Source organism: Gavialis gangeticus, unplaced genomic scaffold, assembly GCF_001723915.1.
Source record: "Gavialis gangeticus isolate Ggan-Ray unplaced genomic scaffold, GavGan_comp1, whole genome shotgun sequence".
NCBI lineage: Eukaryota > Metazoa > Chordata > Crocodylia > Gavialidae > Gavialis > Gavialis gangeticus.
This window is the reverse complement of record NW_017728992.1, coordinates 63,241,241-63,257,513: the sequence shown is the minus strand read 5'-3', so window position 1 is coordinate 63,257,513 and position 16,273 is coordinate 63,241,241. Positions and strand designations below refer to the sequence as shown.

The following is a 16,273-nucleotide window of genomic DNA, read 5'->3' as shown; positions in this document are numbered from 1 at the left end:
GGGGGGGGGGGTACATGCCCCCGAGACGGGGCCAGTGCAGGCTCCTCACCCTCCTCCCACCCTGGGGCCTCTGCAGCCTAGCGGGCGTGACCTGGCATGGCAGGGCAGACTAGGGCCTGGCAGGGAAGTTCGTTGCTGCTAAAAGGCCCGTGACACCCTTACAAGATGCCCCCTGCCCACCCAGCAGCAGTGTGGGTGGCAGTGCAGAGTTGTGTCTCTCACCACTGCTGGACAGTCAGAGAGTGTTTTGCCAGGGTGGTGCGGGGCTCACAGCAGAGACACTGAGCTTCCCCACCCAGCCCCATTCTGCCCTGCCATGCCAGGTTTTGCCCACTGGGCCTCAGAGGCCCTGGGGAGGGAAGGGTAGCAGGGCAGAGAGCCCAAGCCCACAGCAGGCAGCCTGCACCCACCCCACCATGGGCTCTCCTTCAGCCGTACTGCCTTCAGGGGAAGGAGAGCCGTGCTCTGTGATATGCTCCATCACAGAAGCCACTGCCTTCCACAGGCAACAGCTGGGTGTCTGGAGCTGCTGCAAGGGCAGGGCCTGGGGTTTTCAATTTTAAAATTTTACTTGATCCCCTTGACTTATACCAGCGTCTGTCTTTTAAAAATGTGTATGGTTTTGGAAGGTTCTAATATTTCTAGCAGAACATTCTTCATTAGAGAGAAGGAGTATGACTGGAATCCATGAAATATTCAAACCACACTACATTTTTTTTTACTGGGTCCAACTGTGAGTGTGCTGCCATGACTCTGGAGTATTGAGTATTCTATCATTACTTAATACTTAAGCACTCGCTTAACTTTCTGGTCTGTACTGAAATCCCATTTACTTTGGAGTTAGGAATGTGTTTAGATAATTTATTTTTAAGTGGACTTAAGCATGGTTAAACACTTTCCTGGAAAAGGGCCTATATCTTCCCAATGTTCTGGTCTTGCTCCAGATGGCCTGAACCTAAGTATAAATTCACATAGCTCTTCAACAGGTTCCCAAACCAGGAACCTTTCTCACCCCCAAAAATGTAAACAGATGAGAGCAGTTTGCATCCTTGACGATAGCCCGGTGCTAATGGTACCATGATCGCTGATCTCTTACGCATCTCAGTCACCTGCCTTGCCAGCTAGAAGGTACTGACTGTTAGCTACCTGTCCAGGAACAGAGTTATGGTGAGTGATTGCAATCTGATTGCTAAAGAGAACCATTTAGGAGCTAGTTACAACCTGATAGCTGCAAATGCTATGGGGCCCAAATGGGCACTATGTTCTCATATATGAAAAGGGCCATCACAGGTGACTGCAGGAAAATGCTGAGCAAAAACTGAATGCCTCAAGTTTATCTGTGGAAAAAAGGCAGTCCTCAAAATGTTGCCAAAGGCCCAACTCTAATAATTAATATTAAAACTACCTATTTGTCCAGGTAAATGCAATGACGAAAACAGAATGCTGCAGTTTCTTTCTGTGTCTGCTGGCAGCATACCAATTGTCAGTGGCAACTGGTCAAACTAATAGCTGTAGGCTGTTTTGTAAAGAAGAAATTGACTGAAGCATGTTTCTATGCTGGGATGCTCAATCCCCAACCCACCGATCAATTCCAGCCCACAGTCATGTGACCTGTGGGGCTCCCCAAGCTTCTGGAAATTTGGCAGCAGGGGACTGCTAGCAATTAACACTGCTGCTGCCTCCTCCTCTCCCCTGCCCCCTCCCCAGGACCAAATTTTCAAGCCCCACGAGCCAGATGACAGGATTCCACTGGTGCACACGTGGACAGGGCTGGGGCCTGATCCAGTGCATGTGGGGTTGGAGCTGTGGCTGGGGCAATGGGTCCACTCCCACACATACAGGACCAGGGTCAGGGCCTGACCTGGCATGCACAGGCCTGGGACCTGATCCTGCACAGGGCCAGGGCTGTAGCAACAGCAGGTCCCATCCAGGACACATGGAGTCAAGGTTGGGGCTGCATTCAGGGCCAGCAAGCCCAATCCAGCATATGCAGGGCTGAGGCCAAGGCTGTGACAGTGGAAGTGGGCCCAATCCGGTGCACACAGGGTCGAGGTTGGGCACAGGTCCATGTCCTAAGCTGGGTCTGGCATGCCGGATCAGGCCCATGGACCACGACCCAATCCTATACCACTCATCTGGCCTGCAGGACTGAAAGAACCAGTGGTTCTAGGTATTCAGATTTAATATCTTAATGTTGAAGATGACTCGTTTAGTACTATGGTTCAGGGGCCTGCATGAAAATGAGGTTGGGGGGGCGGGGCATAGTACCTCCTTAGCATATCCAATAAGCAAACAGGTAAAGCCACTTCCTTAAAGGAATTAACTCATCATCAGCCAAAAAAGTAATGAAAAGCCACTTACAATTTCCCACTCTTATAGTTGCCACAGATTTGGGAATGAAAGAGATTGGTTACAGTGTAACATTTGAGAACTTTGCCTCTCACTGTAGCTCTGCACTTTGCTGCAGAAACGTTAAGAATAGCGTTGATTTTAATAATTTTGTTAGCTTCCCTCTTTTGATATATATAAAATATCAGTCAATATTCTGTCAGCTGGTTCCCATGCTACGAACTTGGCAGTGCCAGCCAACTTAATGACAGCTCTGGTTCTGTTCCAGTAGATTATTAAAAAAATGTTATGATAAAAAAACCAGCTGTGTTGAAGTAGCTACAAAATCCAATCAGACAATTTGAGATTTTGGCTGCTTATTCCTTTTACAGTCCCGTGCCAGGCAAACACACAAACACAGACCCAACACCATTTTAACCTGGGGTTATTACTTCAGTTCCATGATTTGTCAAACACATTATTGTGTATACATTATTGTTATATCACTGCACTCTGCTTCCACAGCTAAATTTGTTTGCAATAGAGCTACCATGCCACCTTATCTAAGCACTAGTTGACAAGTATCTATTTAAAACCACGTCAAACTATAACCCATAATTGTCAATTTTCTCTCTTATTAATACTTGCTTGCAATTTACTATAAAAAGGCAACCCTCCACCCCCTTCCAGAAAAGTGGCTGAATAAACTGTCAGTTATCTTTCTGCCATATGCTAAACTACTGCTTCATATTTTTTGGTGTTCCTAACAATCGTGCTAGAGAAAGGACATCAAATGATGCTTAGAAATGTGATACACATTTTCATTTCACACTTCATCAGTTTTTACAACTGGAGCTCCATGCAACATAAAAGAATACTTGGCAAACAGCCATATTTACTATGGTATAAAACAAGGATCAGGTTACCTCTAAAAAAAAAAAAAAAAAGAAAAAAAGTTTTATTTTCTCTACGTGACTAGATCAGCTGTTTAGCTTCTATTGAATACACTGTAGGTATGCAGTACTTTACCCCAAATAGTAACATTTGAACATCTAGACCCACCCCAAGATGACGTATTAATAAAAGTTTAAAATTAACATGTTATAAATTACAAATTTGGAGGGAGCAGGGGGGTAAAAAAAATGCAAATTCCTTCCTGCAGTTCGCTGAGTTCGAAATATACAGAATTATGTAATCACCGATATTAAATCTTTTCCCTACTAGTAATTTCTTCCTTCATCTTACATCCTGGAACAAGAAACAAGCTCATTATTGCCTTTAGAAGCAATGAAGTAAATCTATGGGCATCAGCAAAAAACATCTTTTAAATTCAGATTTCAATCTGTCAGAAAAGATTAAAGCTTCATGCATACATAAAAGGGGAGCTATAAACGATAACAGATACATATCCTGGAATCATTATGCTGGAACAGCTGCTGTTTCACCAGTGTAGTAAAGCAGAAAACATCTTTACTCACCTCTGTTACACCAGAAACCTCTCCTTTTGCGAACGGTTTGGTGAGGGATGGGGTATACACTTTGGCATCTGACACTGGCTGCCCTTTCATAAAATGTTTTCCTGCTTCATAAATGTCCACTTCTACCATTTTACCTACAAATCCAGGATCCTTTGGCACAAGAACCTGCAAAAGAAATTGCTCAGATGTTATAGACACATCTTCTATGTTGAAGGTCCTAGATAGGACAGGCATCCACCTTTTTCTTTCAAGGGTTAAAGGGTTTTTTCAGCAGGAAAGCACAAAACCATGTATCTCAATCATTCTCATGTTCTACCTTGGGTTTAACCTATAGCCCGTGGACCAGGTCTGGTCTGTGGGGCCATTTTATCCAGCCCATAGAGGCAGGGGGCTGAGGGGTCTTTGGCTGTGGGGAAAAACCGTGGCAAGAGCACAGCGGCAGCGGGGGGAGGGAGTGGAGCAGTGACTGGGTGCTGTGCAAGCTGGTTTGAAAAAAGCTACACTCAAAGTTTTTTCAGGGCACAGACTGGGTCCTTCTGCATGTCCTCACAGTCCTTGTCTTGACTGTGTTTGTTAGTGTTGTGATAGAAGAAATATTAAAACAAGACCATAACCACTGTCTTCGCAAAGCAGTTTCTTTTTTAAACTAAGCTTTAGAAATATGCAGAGAAATCGATAAGGGTCTTGGTATCATGACACACAGCAGGTGCATTTGAAAGCAGAGGAGCATGCCACTAGAACAGAGGCCAAAGCCACTCCTTCTGGACTTGCAGAGCCAGGCATCCTTGAGAAATTCAGAGGACATAAATGAAAAACCATAAATTCACCCATGTCATGTAGAAAACTTATCACACTCTTGTGGAGCGGTAAGAATGGTGTTATTTCAAAATGACTAAAATGTTTTTTCTTCCTTTACTTCAAGAACAAATGTCATAGCAAGGACTTCTAGCAACGGAACCAACAATGGAGTTAAACTGCTACAGGACAAAGCAGCAATAAAACTAAGGTACTTGCTTAGCCACCTAGACTTATTTTCAGAGGGGAGCAGTGAAGATTTTTCACAAGAATAATTACAAAATAGCTGACGAATGCTGCAATGATCAAATATAAGGTGTCATTTCATGTTATTTTGAGGGTTCACTCTCGGGAGAAGGGTGGTTTCTATGGTTAGCCTCAAAGAAGTGACAAGCTCAGGATTCCCAAGTCCACAATTCTGCCAGGCAGCCTAAAGACTCCTTTAAAGTAAGTAAGTACCATTGCCTTCATTTTACCTAAGACAAAGCTCACAGAAGCTTAGTGGTAACCCAAAGCTAAGAACTAGCCCTTAGTACTTTCTCCGTAAGTCACTTAGTCTGTGAATTTTAGCTTTCCCATCTGTAACATGTTTCCAGAGACAAGAATGAGGGGAAGTCATTATCATCTTCATCTAGAAACTGGGAAACAGAGAGACAGAAGCTGTGTGAAAATGCCTGGGAGGTACTGTGCTCTTTTAGTCAATCAAGAGTCATACTTGGTCTACACTTGAGGTTTTACACTTCTACCAACATACCTAGGCTAACAGAAATGCTGTTGTACACAGTTTTACCGGCACAAGTCATTTAACTGGTATCACTTACTCTGGTCCAGAGAACTAGTTTAAGGCATACCAGCAAAATAACTCTTTTGCAGGCATGAGGTATGATTCTGCTAGGGAAAGTTTGCTATAAGAGCTCTACTGGTATGGTTAGTTATGCTGACAAATCCTTTTAATATAGACAAGTCCCCAATCAAAAACCAAGAGTCTCAAAGTTTTCAATTGACAACAATAGTTCGCTTTAGGCACACCACTTTAATTCTTTAAATTTCAGTTTCCCAATCTGCAATATAGGAACAATGATATTTACTCACTAAATAGTGGTTGTAAAGCACTACAGAGTCAACAAAACTACTGGAGTCAGAAGTCTGGCACGGCTGGGAAAAGGAGACTTGACCTCCTAACGTAAGGGCTAGGTACAGACATTCAAAAAACCTGAGGTAGACTCCATCTAAGTTATGCAGTTTTCTGTAAGCGGTGTAGTTTATATACGTAGCAAACAGAACAGAAATTCACCCTTTGGTGAGGTGTGTGGGGGACAAATCTCAAACTGTGTTCTGCCATTTTTAAACCAGTCTGTGTGCGCCGAACTTCTGTTATGGGTATAGAGCAGTGTCCAATAACTTATACTGGTAAAAGTGCAATGTCTGTACCTGGACAAGAAGCCCAACAAGGAACATAATTACCATGTTATATTAACAAATATCATAAGTAAATAGTTTTGAGGAAAAGAAACATAACCACTTTTTTGCATAAACATTCAAATAACGAAAAATCTCTCACAAAATTAAACTTTGAATTATGGCTACTGGTTTTATCCATATTGCTGTAGTCCCTATCTATCCTAGTCAAAACATGGGACCCACTGTGGTAGGGGCTGTAAAAAACAGCATAAAACATTTTCTGTCTTTAAATTAATGACACTTCCATGAAACTGGAACATTTTCATATAAAGGAAGCTTTTAATCATTATCTTGCCTAACTATTTTCATGCTTGACTACTAAGCTATGAAAGAAAATCAAAAACTTGAACTACTTGCCCATTTTTCAAGCACAGAGATCTGTAAGAAGCAAAAATAAGGTTTAGCCTGGAAAAAAAAGTTGGGGAAAAATAGACACCTTGTGTGACAAAAATATCTGGAAAGCAGTAATTCCGAGACAGGTCTATTATATACTAGGCAGAAAGTCAGGTATGTGTTTGCAACATTATACAGCAGTTAAAGAAGAAAAAGTAAAATTCTGGTTAGTATATCACAAATTGTCACCATTAGCACCTGTACCATGGCAGTTAAGACAAGCTTAGCAATACTGCAATCAATTATAAACTATCAAACACAAGAAAACCCTTAACTTTACTGCAAGAATTGAGGGACATGCAGAAATTTCCAGCAAAGCTAAATTAGCTTGCAACAAGTCAATTGCATTTTTGTAAAGGTTATAATTTTCCAGGGTGGATTCAGTATTTCCTGTTCAGAAGGACCACATTTCTGTGTAGAATGATTCCATTTACAAAGTGAAATTTAAAAAGAAGGTATATAATTTTAAGTGTTATCAGTCTAAACAGGAGAGGCCTAGGTCTTTGAACCAAGATCTTTTCTGACTTTTCCTCATCTTTTTAAACAGATTTTGGTGAAGTGCATTGTACAAAGTGCAAAATTTCTATCTGAAGAATTATTGGAAATCATCAGGATTAAAATATTAAGAAAATAATGAGATTGATATATGTAGAAATTAGCAGTTCTGTAATGCTTCAGGACACACCTTCTGATATCTGTACACGAAGTTACACAAAAAGGAATTTTAAATTAATTGAAAAGCAAACCTTTTGGAGAGGTATAGACCCAAAAGATGCAAAATAACACATGAATGAGTATAGATGGTGATACCCCACCTTCCCTGCGTTGAGTGTTTTTTCTCTCAAGCTTTTTTCTTTTGCACTGGTGCACTTTCACTGGTGGCCTAACATATAAAGATTATCAAAAAGCAGAGGCTAAATAAAAAGATTTTTTTGGTTTATTTAACTGTACCTGCTCATAGAATCGATTGTGAGCAACATAAAACTTGGAATCAAAAGATTCTTCTGTTACCAGAACTCTCTGCCTCTCGCCAACCTGGAAAATACAAATACAAAGATAAGGAGAGATGAGTCTGATGCACAAACCCTACTGGCTAATTTAGCAGCAGCTGAAACAAGAAAAACCATGAGCGTCAATTCAAGACAATACTGACCAAGTGATTCAATGAAATCAACATCGCTTGACATGACATACTGTAATTGTTCAATGTGAAATTCTGGTGTTTCTGATTATTCATTTTTTTTAATACAGTTACAGAAATTAAATTATTTTCAACATACATGTATGCTCCATAACTTTTCCCTCTAAAATCCAACAGGCAAACAAACTCCACCAGCTCTCCTGCTCCCTCTTGCAGTGGTTCACAAATTATGTTAGATACACCCAAAAACCCCAAGACAAAATGAAACAGTAGCAAATACCTGGGAGTGATGAGAAACTGCGATATCCTGGAAAACTCCCTCCAGAAATCATCTAATTTTAAACAGGCCCCTTCACCTTTTGGATCTGATTACAATTATGTAACAACATTTACTATTCACCAAATTAGTCAGTACACAAAAATGGTTTCAGCCCATCTTCTCATCCTCCTCAGGGAATATCATCATGCTATATTTGTAAGATCATGCTTGTTCCCACGTCAGTAGATGCAGTCAGCACAGGATATGCACTGTTAGATCTTAGCGTTTAGAGTTTACCATAAGGAAGAAGGCTCTAAACCAGAGGTTCCCAAGCCTGGGTCGTGACCCAAATGAGGGTCACGGGGGCAATGCCAGCGGCACCGCACAGAAAAGACGAGCTGCACCATGTGCTGGGAGATCCTCTGACCTCGGACTGCTGCTGCTGCCGCCGCACTCTGCTTCGAGCAGCAGGGTGTGGAAAAAAGAGGGTTGGGAACCACTGCTCTAGGCAAAACACACAGAGCCAATGAAACTGAAAGAAGCATGCATCCTGGGCAAAATGGCTACAGCATTTTATTTGTATATTGGTCTGTATCAGAGTTTTTGATTTGGTCCATCATTGGGCTGCCTTTAGAAGTGTACACCAAGATTTTCCAAAAGCTCAGAGATGTTCAGAACTTAATTTTTTAGTTTTAGCCCATCTTTAGTTGTTTTAGTGTAAATAGCTTGAATTGCTTCTGACAGAGACGTGCGTTCATGAAATTAAAGCTGTTTTGCAAGATGAATTTGTTTATTGCTTTTACTCCTGATCCACATTGACAGACTCATCAGCATGTCTTAGCTTTTAAGCATGCAGTGTATATATAAACAAAGTCACATCACTAATAAAGGAAAAAGTAAAATCCCTGACACCACGTTCTAGAGGTAGCCCGTATACGGAAACTCTTGGGGCTTCCTATCAAAGAATTACTCTGGCAAGGTACAGACATCACATTTTTACCAGTATAAGTGATTGGAAACTAGTCTATACCTGTTACAGAACAGAATATTGGCACACAAAACCAATCTATACCTGTAACAGAAGTTCAATACACATAGACCAGATTAAAAATGGCTGAACCCAGTCTAGGATTTGCTCCCCTCCACAAAAGGGAGAATGTGTGTTCTGTTCACTACTGATCTAAATTACACTGCTTACAGAAAACCATGCAACTTAGATCGATTTCACCGTAGGCTTTTTGAATGTCTGTACCTAGCCCTTATGTTAGGAGGTCACATGTATACCCAGGTCAACTGACAGAATTCTACATTCAATAAGTAGCAAGCAGTAAAGAGAATCTGCATTTAAGTTGTTTTTGTATCTTTTCTTGGGATCAATAATTATGGGCAGGTAAAAAGAGAGAGCTGGTCAAGATTAGGTCAGTGAGAGTCCTAAAGGGAGAAAGCATAGCAAGTTTGCACATTTTTGCTATTTGACAGCTGTTTATAACATAGTGTAAGTATGTATTAGTGGTTCTCTAGGAAGTCTATAATTACAAATAATGATAGATGAAGTGTATTAACATTTTAGTAAACGAACATAATGCAACAATACAATATGCCCCTATATGTAGTATGCATGTCGAGAGGGCTGGAAAAAAATATTCCTGTCATAAGATGACAGGAACACTTCCCCTGAACAGAGCATTTACCTTTTTTTGATCCTATGAAGTGTTTGGCCATAACTTTTAAGATCACAACCTAAAGTGGCTTTGTAGTGCTATGTCAGAAGTGTGGGCTCTATTGCAGAATAATGGAACAGAGCAGAAGAAGTCTTAGATCTGCAATACTCAACCTTGGGGAAACACTTGGTGGTTGCACGGCACTGAAGAAGGTCGACCTAAACCAGGGATCAGCAGCCTCTGGCATGCATGCCAATTAGTGGCCATGGAGACCTTTCCCCCAGCATGCTAGGTGTGCAAGGAAATTGTTTACCAATTTTTTTTTTTTTTAAGTTGCTTCTCTGGGCTCTCCAGAGCAGCCACAGGTCCCAGAGGCAGAGTCAGGAGAACACAGGCAGGGACGCAATCTGTGTTCTGTTAACCCCACTCCATGTCCCCGTGCTATGCCTCTCAGCCAGCCTGACCCCTGGAGGGAGCTGTGGGGAGAGGGGCCAGGGCCTGGGCAGGCATTGCACACGGGTGCTGTGCTGGAAGCTTCCAGCAGGTGGGTGAACCCTGGGCTTGGGCAGAGAGATGCCCTGTCCCACCCAGGTGGGGGCAGCATTGGGGTGCCGAGCTCTGGGGCTGGGAGGTCGGGGCAGGGACCGGGTGGCGCAGGGGAGCTATTGCAGGCAGGCCATCCCAGGTAGGCCCTTAGGAAGGCAGAGACTGGGTGGAAAATGGAGGCTGACGCTCTGTGGGCTCAGGCCATGGCAGGTGGGCTGGTGGGGGTGCCCAACAGCACCTAAGGTAGGGCATGGCCTGGCCCAGCTCACGCAGCTCTGCAAGGACGGGCACAGCTGTCCTGCCTGTGAGGGGATGCTGCCTGGCTTCTGGCTCCAGGCTCAGCTCCCTGATCACCAGTGCGAGTAGGGCAGAGCCATCCCTGGTGCAAGGGCCTGGTGGCGAGAGCTCCTGGGAAGAGCTGGCGTGGTTGCCCCAGCTCTGGCCTTGCTTACCTGCAGCTCCCCAGGGGGCTGGGGCAGGCACTGTGCAGGGCCGCTATGCTGCAGGCTCCTAGCCAACTGAGCCTCAAGCGGTCCAGGGGGCTCCACCCCACTTGCGCTGTACCTGGCATACACACAGGCCGAGGCAGGAATCCCTTGAGCCCGGTGTCCTGCACTGGCCAGGTGGCATCCTCTTGTGGGCAGGGTGGCTGAGCTCCATCCCTGCAGAGCCATGTGGGCTAGGCTGGGCCTCACCTTGGGTGCCACTGGGCACGCCTGCTGCGGCCCATGTCTAAGGAGCTCCAGAGCAGCTCCCACTCCTTGCCCAGCCCTGTCTTCTTTGGCTGCCACCTTCCCAAGGGCCTGCCTGAGCCAACCTGCCCGCAGTGCCTCCCTCCATGCCTGCTTCTCCCCACGCCTCTTTCCCTCCCTCCCAATCTCTCATCTCTCTTCCCAATTCCCTCCAAAATGTGCTTAACAAAAAAGACTACACAAGAACAAAGGCAGTACATGAAGTTTAGTTATTGTCACCAGGTACAGAATTTTTAGAAAACCTGGTATTTACCATAAAAAATAAACTAAATTTATGATTATTCACTATATTAATATGCAGTGCATCCTGCCATGTACCCCCTGCCCCAGTTTTGTTTTTCTGGCACCTTACAATGTAAACATTGCAGTTTTTCCAGCACTTAAGCGAAAAACATTGCCTACGCCTGGCCTAAACTGTCAGGCCTAAAATGTCAGTTACCATATTTACTTGAAGTTAATTTTCTTGTAATTTTTCAGGTACAGAACCTAGTTATTGGAGATTTGCTTTGAATTTTTGTACCCTTCCCACAGCTACAGCAGGGAAAATAAATCTAGGAGGTCAGGTAGGCCCCTTTACATTCCCCCCCCCCCACCAAATTCTTTCCCCTGCAGCCACTTTCCCTTCCCCCCAGTTACTGTCCCCTGCTCTTCTTAGACACATGAAAGAAGAGGAGCAAAATTTGCATGTAGGCAAATTTCTACAGGTACCCACAGATTTTGTTCATCCAGAAATGAAGCATTTTGCTTTTCCTGAAACTGCTGTAAGTTTTAGCACAGATACTCCATCAACATACTTTTGAGCAGCACTTTTATACTTACTTATACATCGAATATAGTACACTTGATCTTATCCTACAAGAGGCTCATGATTTGAGTCCAAAACCAATAGGCTCAAGCTTTTCTATATAATTTATTCAGCTAGGCCTCAGTGGAATCAATGATGTTTCAAGCTCTGGTGACCCTGACCCCACTGCTCAGTATATGTGTACACTAGGTACCTCCACAAAGGCTCCAGGTGCTAACTGTCCCCCCACTCATGAATGGAACCAAGTGTTCTTGTCACAAGTCTTGGGATCCTCCAAAAATTTAAATGCAGATGAAGCACAGGGTAACCTCGACTGGTTCCACTTCATGGAGGGCAGGGCTACACTAGCCATATGACAGGCTGAAAGGGAGGGGGCGACAGAGGGATTCTAAATGAATTGTTTGGGGTTCTAGTTGGTGATTGTAAGGTATGTAAGGCTGGTGAAGTAACAGGAAGTATTGGAAATGGGAAATACATGTGCAGCTCAACCGTGGGAATGAAGTAGTTGAAATGTATTCAATGTAGTGGTTCACTATGATGTGAAAAAGAGTTGGCACTATGTGGGACTCTATGCAATGGACACTAGCATATATTTTATTCAGACAGGCTACACTACCCTATCCTTGTGGTAGGTTCCCATCACTTTGTTTGTCCTATATGGGCCATGTATTTTAGTCTTGCTCAGTATGGGCTGCTTTTAGTCAGCTTCATAGTTGGTTTCCATTACTGAGCACATACTGCTTTCTGTACCAGTTTAATAATAGACAACATATTTAATGTGGTTATAAGATAAGGGGCTTTTCCCCCTAAGCTGATTTGGGGAAAAAACTTATCTTGTATTTGAGTAAATACAGTATATCCTGACATTGTTTTACAATGTTCACCAGCATCACAACTTATAAAGATCATCCTGATGTAATATCAGGTCAGGATATCCCTTAAGGATTGTTTTGTGGTACATAAGAGTGTTATTCAGTACACTATACAGTCTCACCTCCTTGATTGAAGCATGCTGCTTCTCTTCCTCCTCCAATTTCTGCTGGCGACTAATGTTTTTAGTCCATTTGTTCTGTTACCTACACTGCAAGCCACAGCCTGGAGGGAGTCTGGTAAACATTCCTTCTGCTTGGTCCTAGACCAGGGCAGAGCAAGATGAGGTCCAATGATAGCCTTACGTATTCTGCTGTGGGGCTACAAAAGCTACAACCTGACTGTCACATCTTGAGGTGTTGTGTAAAATTCAGAGTAGCTGGGGAGAACCCCACTGAGGTGGAATTAGGAAGGTGTTTGAATAACCTATTTGCTGGGGGCAAATGTCAAAGAAGAATAGCTTGAAAAAAGGTTGACTTATAATCAGAACAATATGGTATTTATTTAAGTGGCAAACTCAACCTTTTTCTCTTTCAAAAGAGCTGTAAGAATCCTACTTGACTTATATGTTGGGTTGATTTATAATCAGAGCAATACAATGGAGCAAAAAACCTGCCTTTAAGGACCACCATGATTGGCCCTTAGGAGTGCTGCAAGAGTCATCTCCATCTTAGTAGCAGTACTGTGGGCTACTCAGCTTAAACAAGGAGGAACCCAAATGGCTGGATGACCCATACCACCACCACAGTTCATGGACCTGATCCCATGGAAGCTGACCAAGGACAAGACTTACTATGGTATCCCTCCCTGTGCCCTTGACAGGCAGTACCGTATCAAGGAGTGAAAGTAAAACCTGTGTGGATTTATCAATGGAACCAAGATGGTTTCCTCAACCATTCTTCCCAAGTAGCACTGTAATTCAGTTTTCCTACATCAGTTCCATGAGTTAATTTCTGACGGAAGGCGAGCAAAATGTAATAAACAAATAAATACCCAATAGGTTTTCATTAAATATTCTTGATTTTTGTACTTAACCTTTTTTGTGTATGCAATAAAAAAACTAAATACTTTTTACTGTACCTTTTATTTTAGTAGTTTTAGGGCATTTAAGCCTTTGGGTTCTTGATTATTTGATTCTCTTTTGGGATTTTGTAAAGAAAATTATAGTTCAAGTACTTTATCTGTAGTTATCAACCTATATTTAAAGAAATATAGTTCAGTTATATTCTGTTACTGTCATGACTGACACCATGACAGAAAAGATGACTCAATGCAGCATCCTTGAGGACCTTAAGGGCAAGCTATCTGCTCTACACTACTGTTCCAATTATAGATCAACTCTGCACAGAAGTCATGGCTCTTTTTTAAGGGAAAAAGGTTGACTTATAATCAGAAAAATATGGCATTTATATTCGGGCTTGTAAAACTGAAAATGTGGAGGTCAACTTATATGCAAGGTCAGCTTATAATTAGAACAACATGATCTTTTTTTGCTAATGGTGAACTTAGATTGTTAAAAGACAGGTTAACTTCATTGTTAGCAGAAGGAAAACTCTGGGCTTAGTATACTTTACAGCAATTCATACTTTAAAAAAAAAGGAAAGAACACCTGGTTTTGATCATACGACACAAGCAGCATCTCCTTTCTCCATTTGTTGCTAACTATTTTGGCCTTAAGAAGCATATACCGGAACAACGGCCTGAGGTGTCTCTGCTCCTGGGGAAACTGTAGAATGTATAGAGCTAAAATTTCTTGGGAACATGGGGAAAAAAGGAGAGAACGAGTTTATCGTATACCATCAATCTTGCTGGAAGCAAGATTGCATGCAGCTTCATAGACAGGCCAAGCAGCTAATGTACGTATGCAGTAGATGTGTGGATAGGAGAAGTGGGACACACTGTGAGCATCAGAAGCTTTGAGTGGTTCATTTGTCTGAACTAAAAGAAAAATTCCTGGATTTAAAGACTTTGCATGACCAGCCTGGGAGGGGAAGTTAATACTCAGACAGTTACAGACTCACTCTCATAATGACAGAAAATAAAAAGTTCCATTTAATCAATTATTCTACTGGGTATATGGGAACGACAACAGTAAATGATCATATATGATTTTAAGACAGAAAATGAGACTCTAACCAGTGTTCAATTATAATTAAAAGAAGTTATCATCAGACAGTGGAAACTAACATCTGACAAAGGCCATAAAGGTTTATCGGGGTGGGCACAGTCCAACCCACAGGCTGGATCTGGTTGGCAGTGGGCTCCATTTTCCAGCAGCTCCTGACTGCACGGCTGCGCAAGGTTTCCATGGAGAGCCCAGCAGCAGCCTCGCTGTGATAGCACAGGGCCAGGGTTTCTGGGAAGACTGGCCCCTGTAGTGCTGGTAGGGCATGTGACAGGGCGGGGAGTTATTTACTCTGAAGCCAGGCTGGGATCTTGCAGTGGTGATAGTGTGGTCCAGAGCCAGGACAGAGCCACAATCTGGAGCCTGCATGCTGCTTGCAGGGGCATGCAGACAGTGGATTGCAGCTCTGCCCTGGCTCCTTGCAGCAGTGACAGCATGGTCCGGAGCCAGGGTAAAAACATGATCTGCAGACTGCATGCTCCAGGCAGGGGCATGCAGGCAGCGCATCATGGCTGTCCTGGCTCCTTGCAGTGGTGACAGCATGGTCCAGAGCCAGGGCAGTGACCCAGTCCACTGCTTGCAAGCCCCATGCCCGAAGCATGCAGGCTGCAAATTGCAGGTCTGGCCCAGCTCCAGACCACACTGTCACTGTGGCAAGATCCCAGCCCAGGCCTGGAGTAGCTCCCTGCCCTGCCAGTGCGGCCGGGGCTAGGCTCCATGGAAATGCCAGCCCCACGCTATCATAGTGGAGCTGCTGCTGGGGTTTCCATGGAAACCAGCCCCAGCCACGTGGTCAGGGGCTACTGGGAAATGGAGTCCAACCGCCAGACGGATCCACCATTTTGCATCCCCAGTCTATCTACCTGCACATTCTTATGGAATCTTAAAAGAGCCTGGTCTTCTTACCTGTCTCCTAAAACAGTTAAATATGTGGATAACATAATAAAAACTGTGTGTAATAAGACTTAACTTTAGCATTGTTTTCATGTATGTACCCATGAAGTAAGCCAGTATTTTATTCTTATATTTATTATTAAATATAATCCATATATTAATATATACACATATTAAATTTCATCCGTCTCTGGAGGCATGTAAGTTTTAAATTCTAGGGAATAAGTGCTCACCTCCAGGTACAATTCTGACCCACTATTTAAAACTTAATGGATGTCTGTACTGGAGTCTTTGCTTGGAAAGACTTGAAAAACCTTACTGGAATAGGATTTCAATGTTTCCTAAGCACAGCATCACAAATGACAGCAGTAAATTTGCCTGACCTTTCTTCAAGACGAATACAATTTTTTTCACACTGGCTACATAGCACTGATTTGCTTTCACTTACAATGATGTAACAAGCACTGGTCTTCAGATCTCCTTCTACACTGCAACAGTTGCCAGGCAGCTTGGAAATCTCAGTTTGCAGACAAGCCATTTATAAATTTGTGTTTCATTTCTGGTTTCTCCTATGAGAAATTTTGATGTGGTAATTCTATAACTGAACCCTTCCTTTATTGAATATCATAACACACAATTTTTCCAGCTGCTTAATTTCTATTATTAGCATTATTACACAGGTGGAAGGGAATACCCATAATATGATGTGTGATAGACACGGCATTTGCAGCCAGATTTCATCTGGTTGTACATGAGTGAGTACAT

The 16,273-nt window shown here is 43.0% G+C and overlaps 1 protein-coding gene across 2 annotated transcripts in view; it reads right to left on the bottom strand.

Annotated features, from left to right (window-relative positions):
* The window catches only part of CDKAL1 (CDK5 regulatory subunit associated protein 1 like 1), an 877,582-nt gene that overhangs the window by 58,358 nt on the left and 802,951 nt on the right, over positions 1–16,273 (bottom strand). For both annotated transcript variants that reach the window (XM_019523416.1, XM_019523423.1), the window contains 2 exons: positions 7,407–7,490; positions 3,807–3,971 (listed from right to left, as the gene is read on the bottom strand). In XM_019523416.1, the coding sequence (XP_019378961.1) occupies positions 3,807–3,971; positions 7,407–7,490 (249 nt within the window). The remainder of the gene's footprint in view (positions 1–3,806; positions 3,972–7,406; positions 7,491–16,273) is intronic.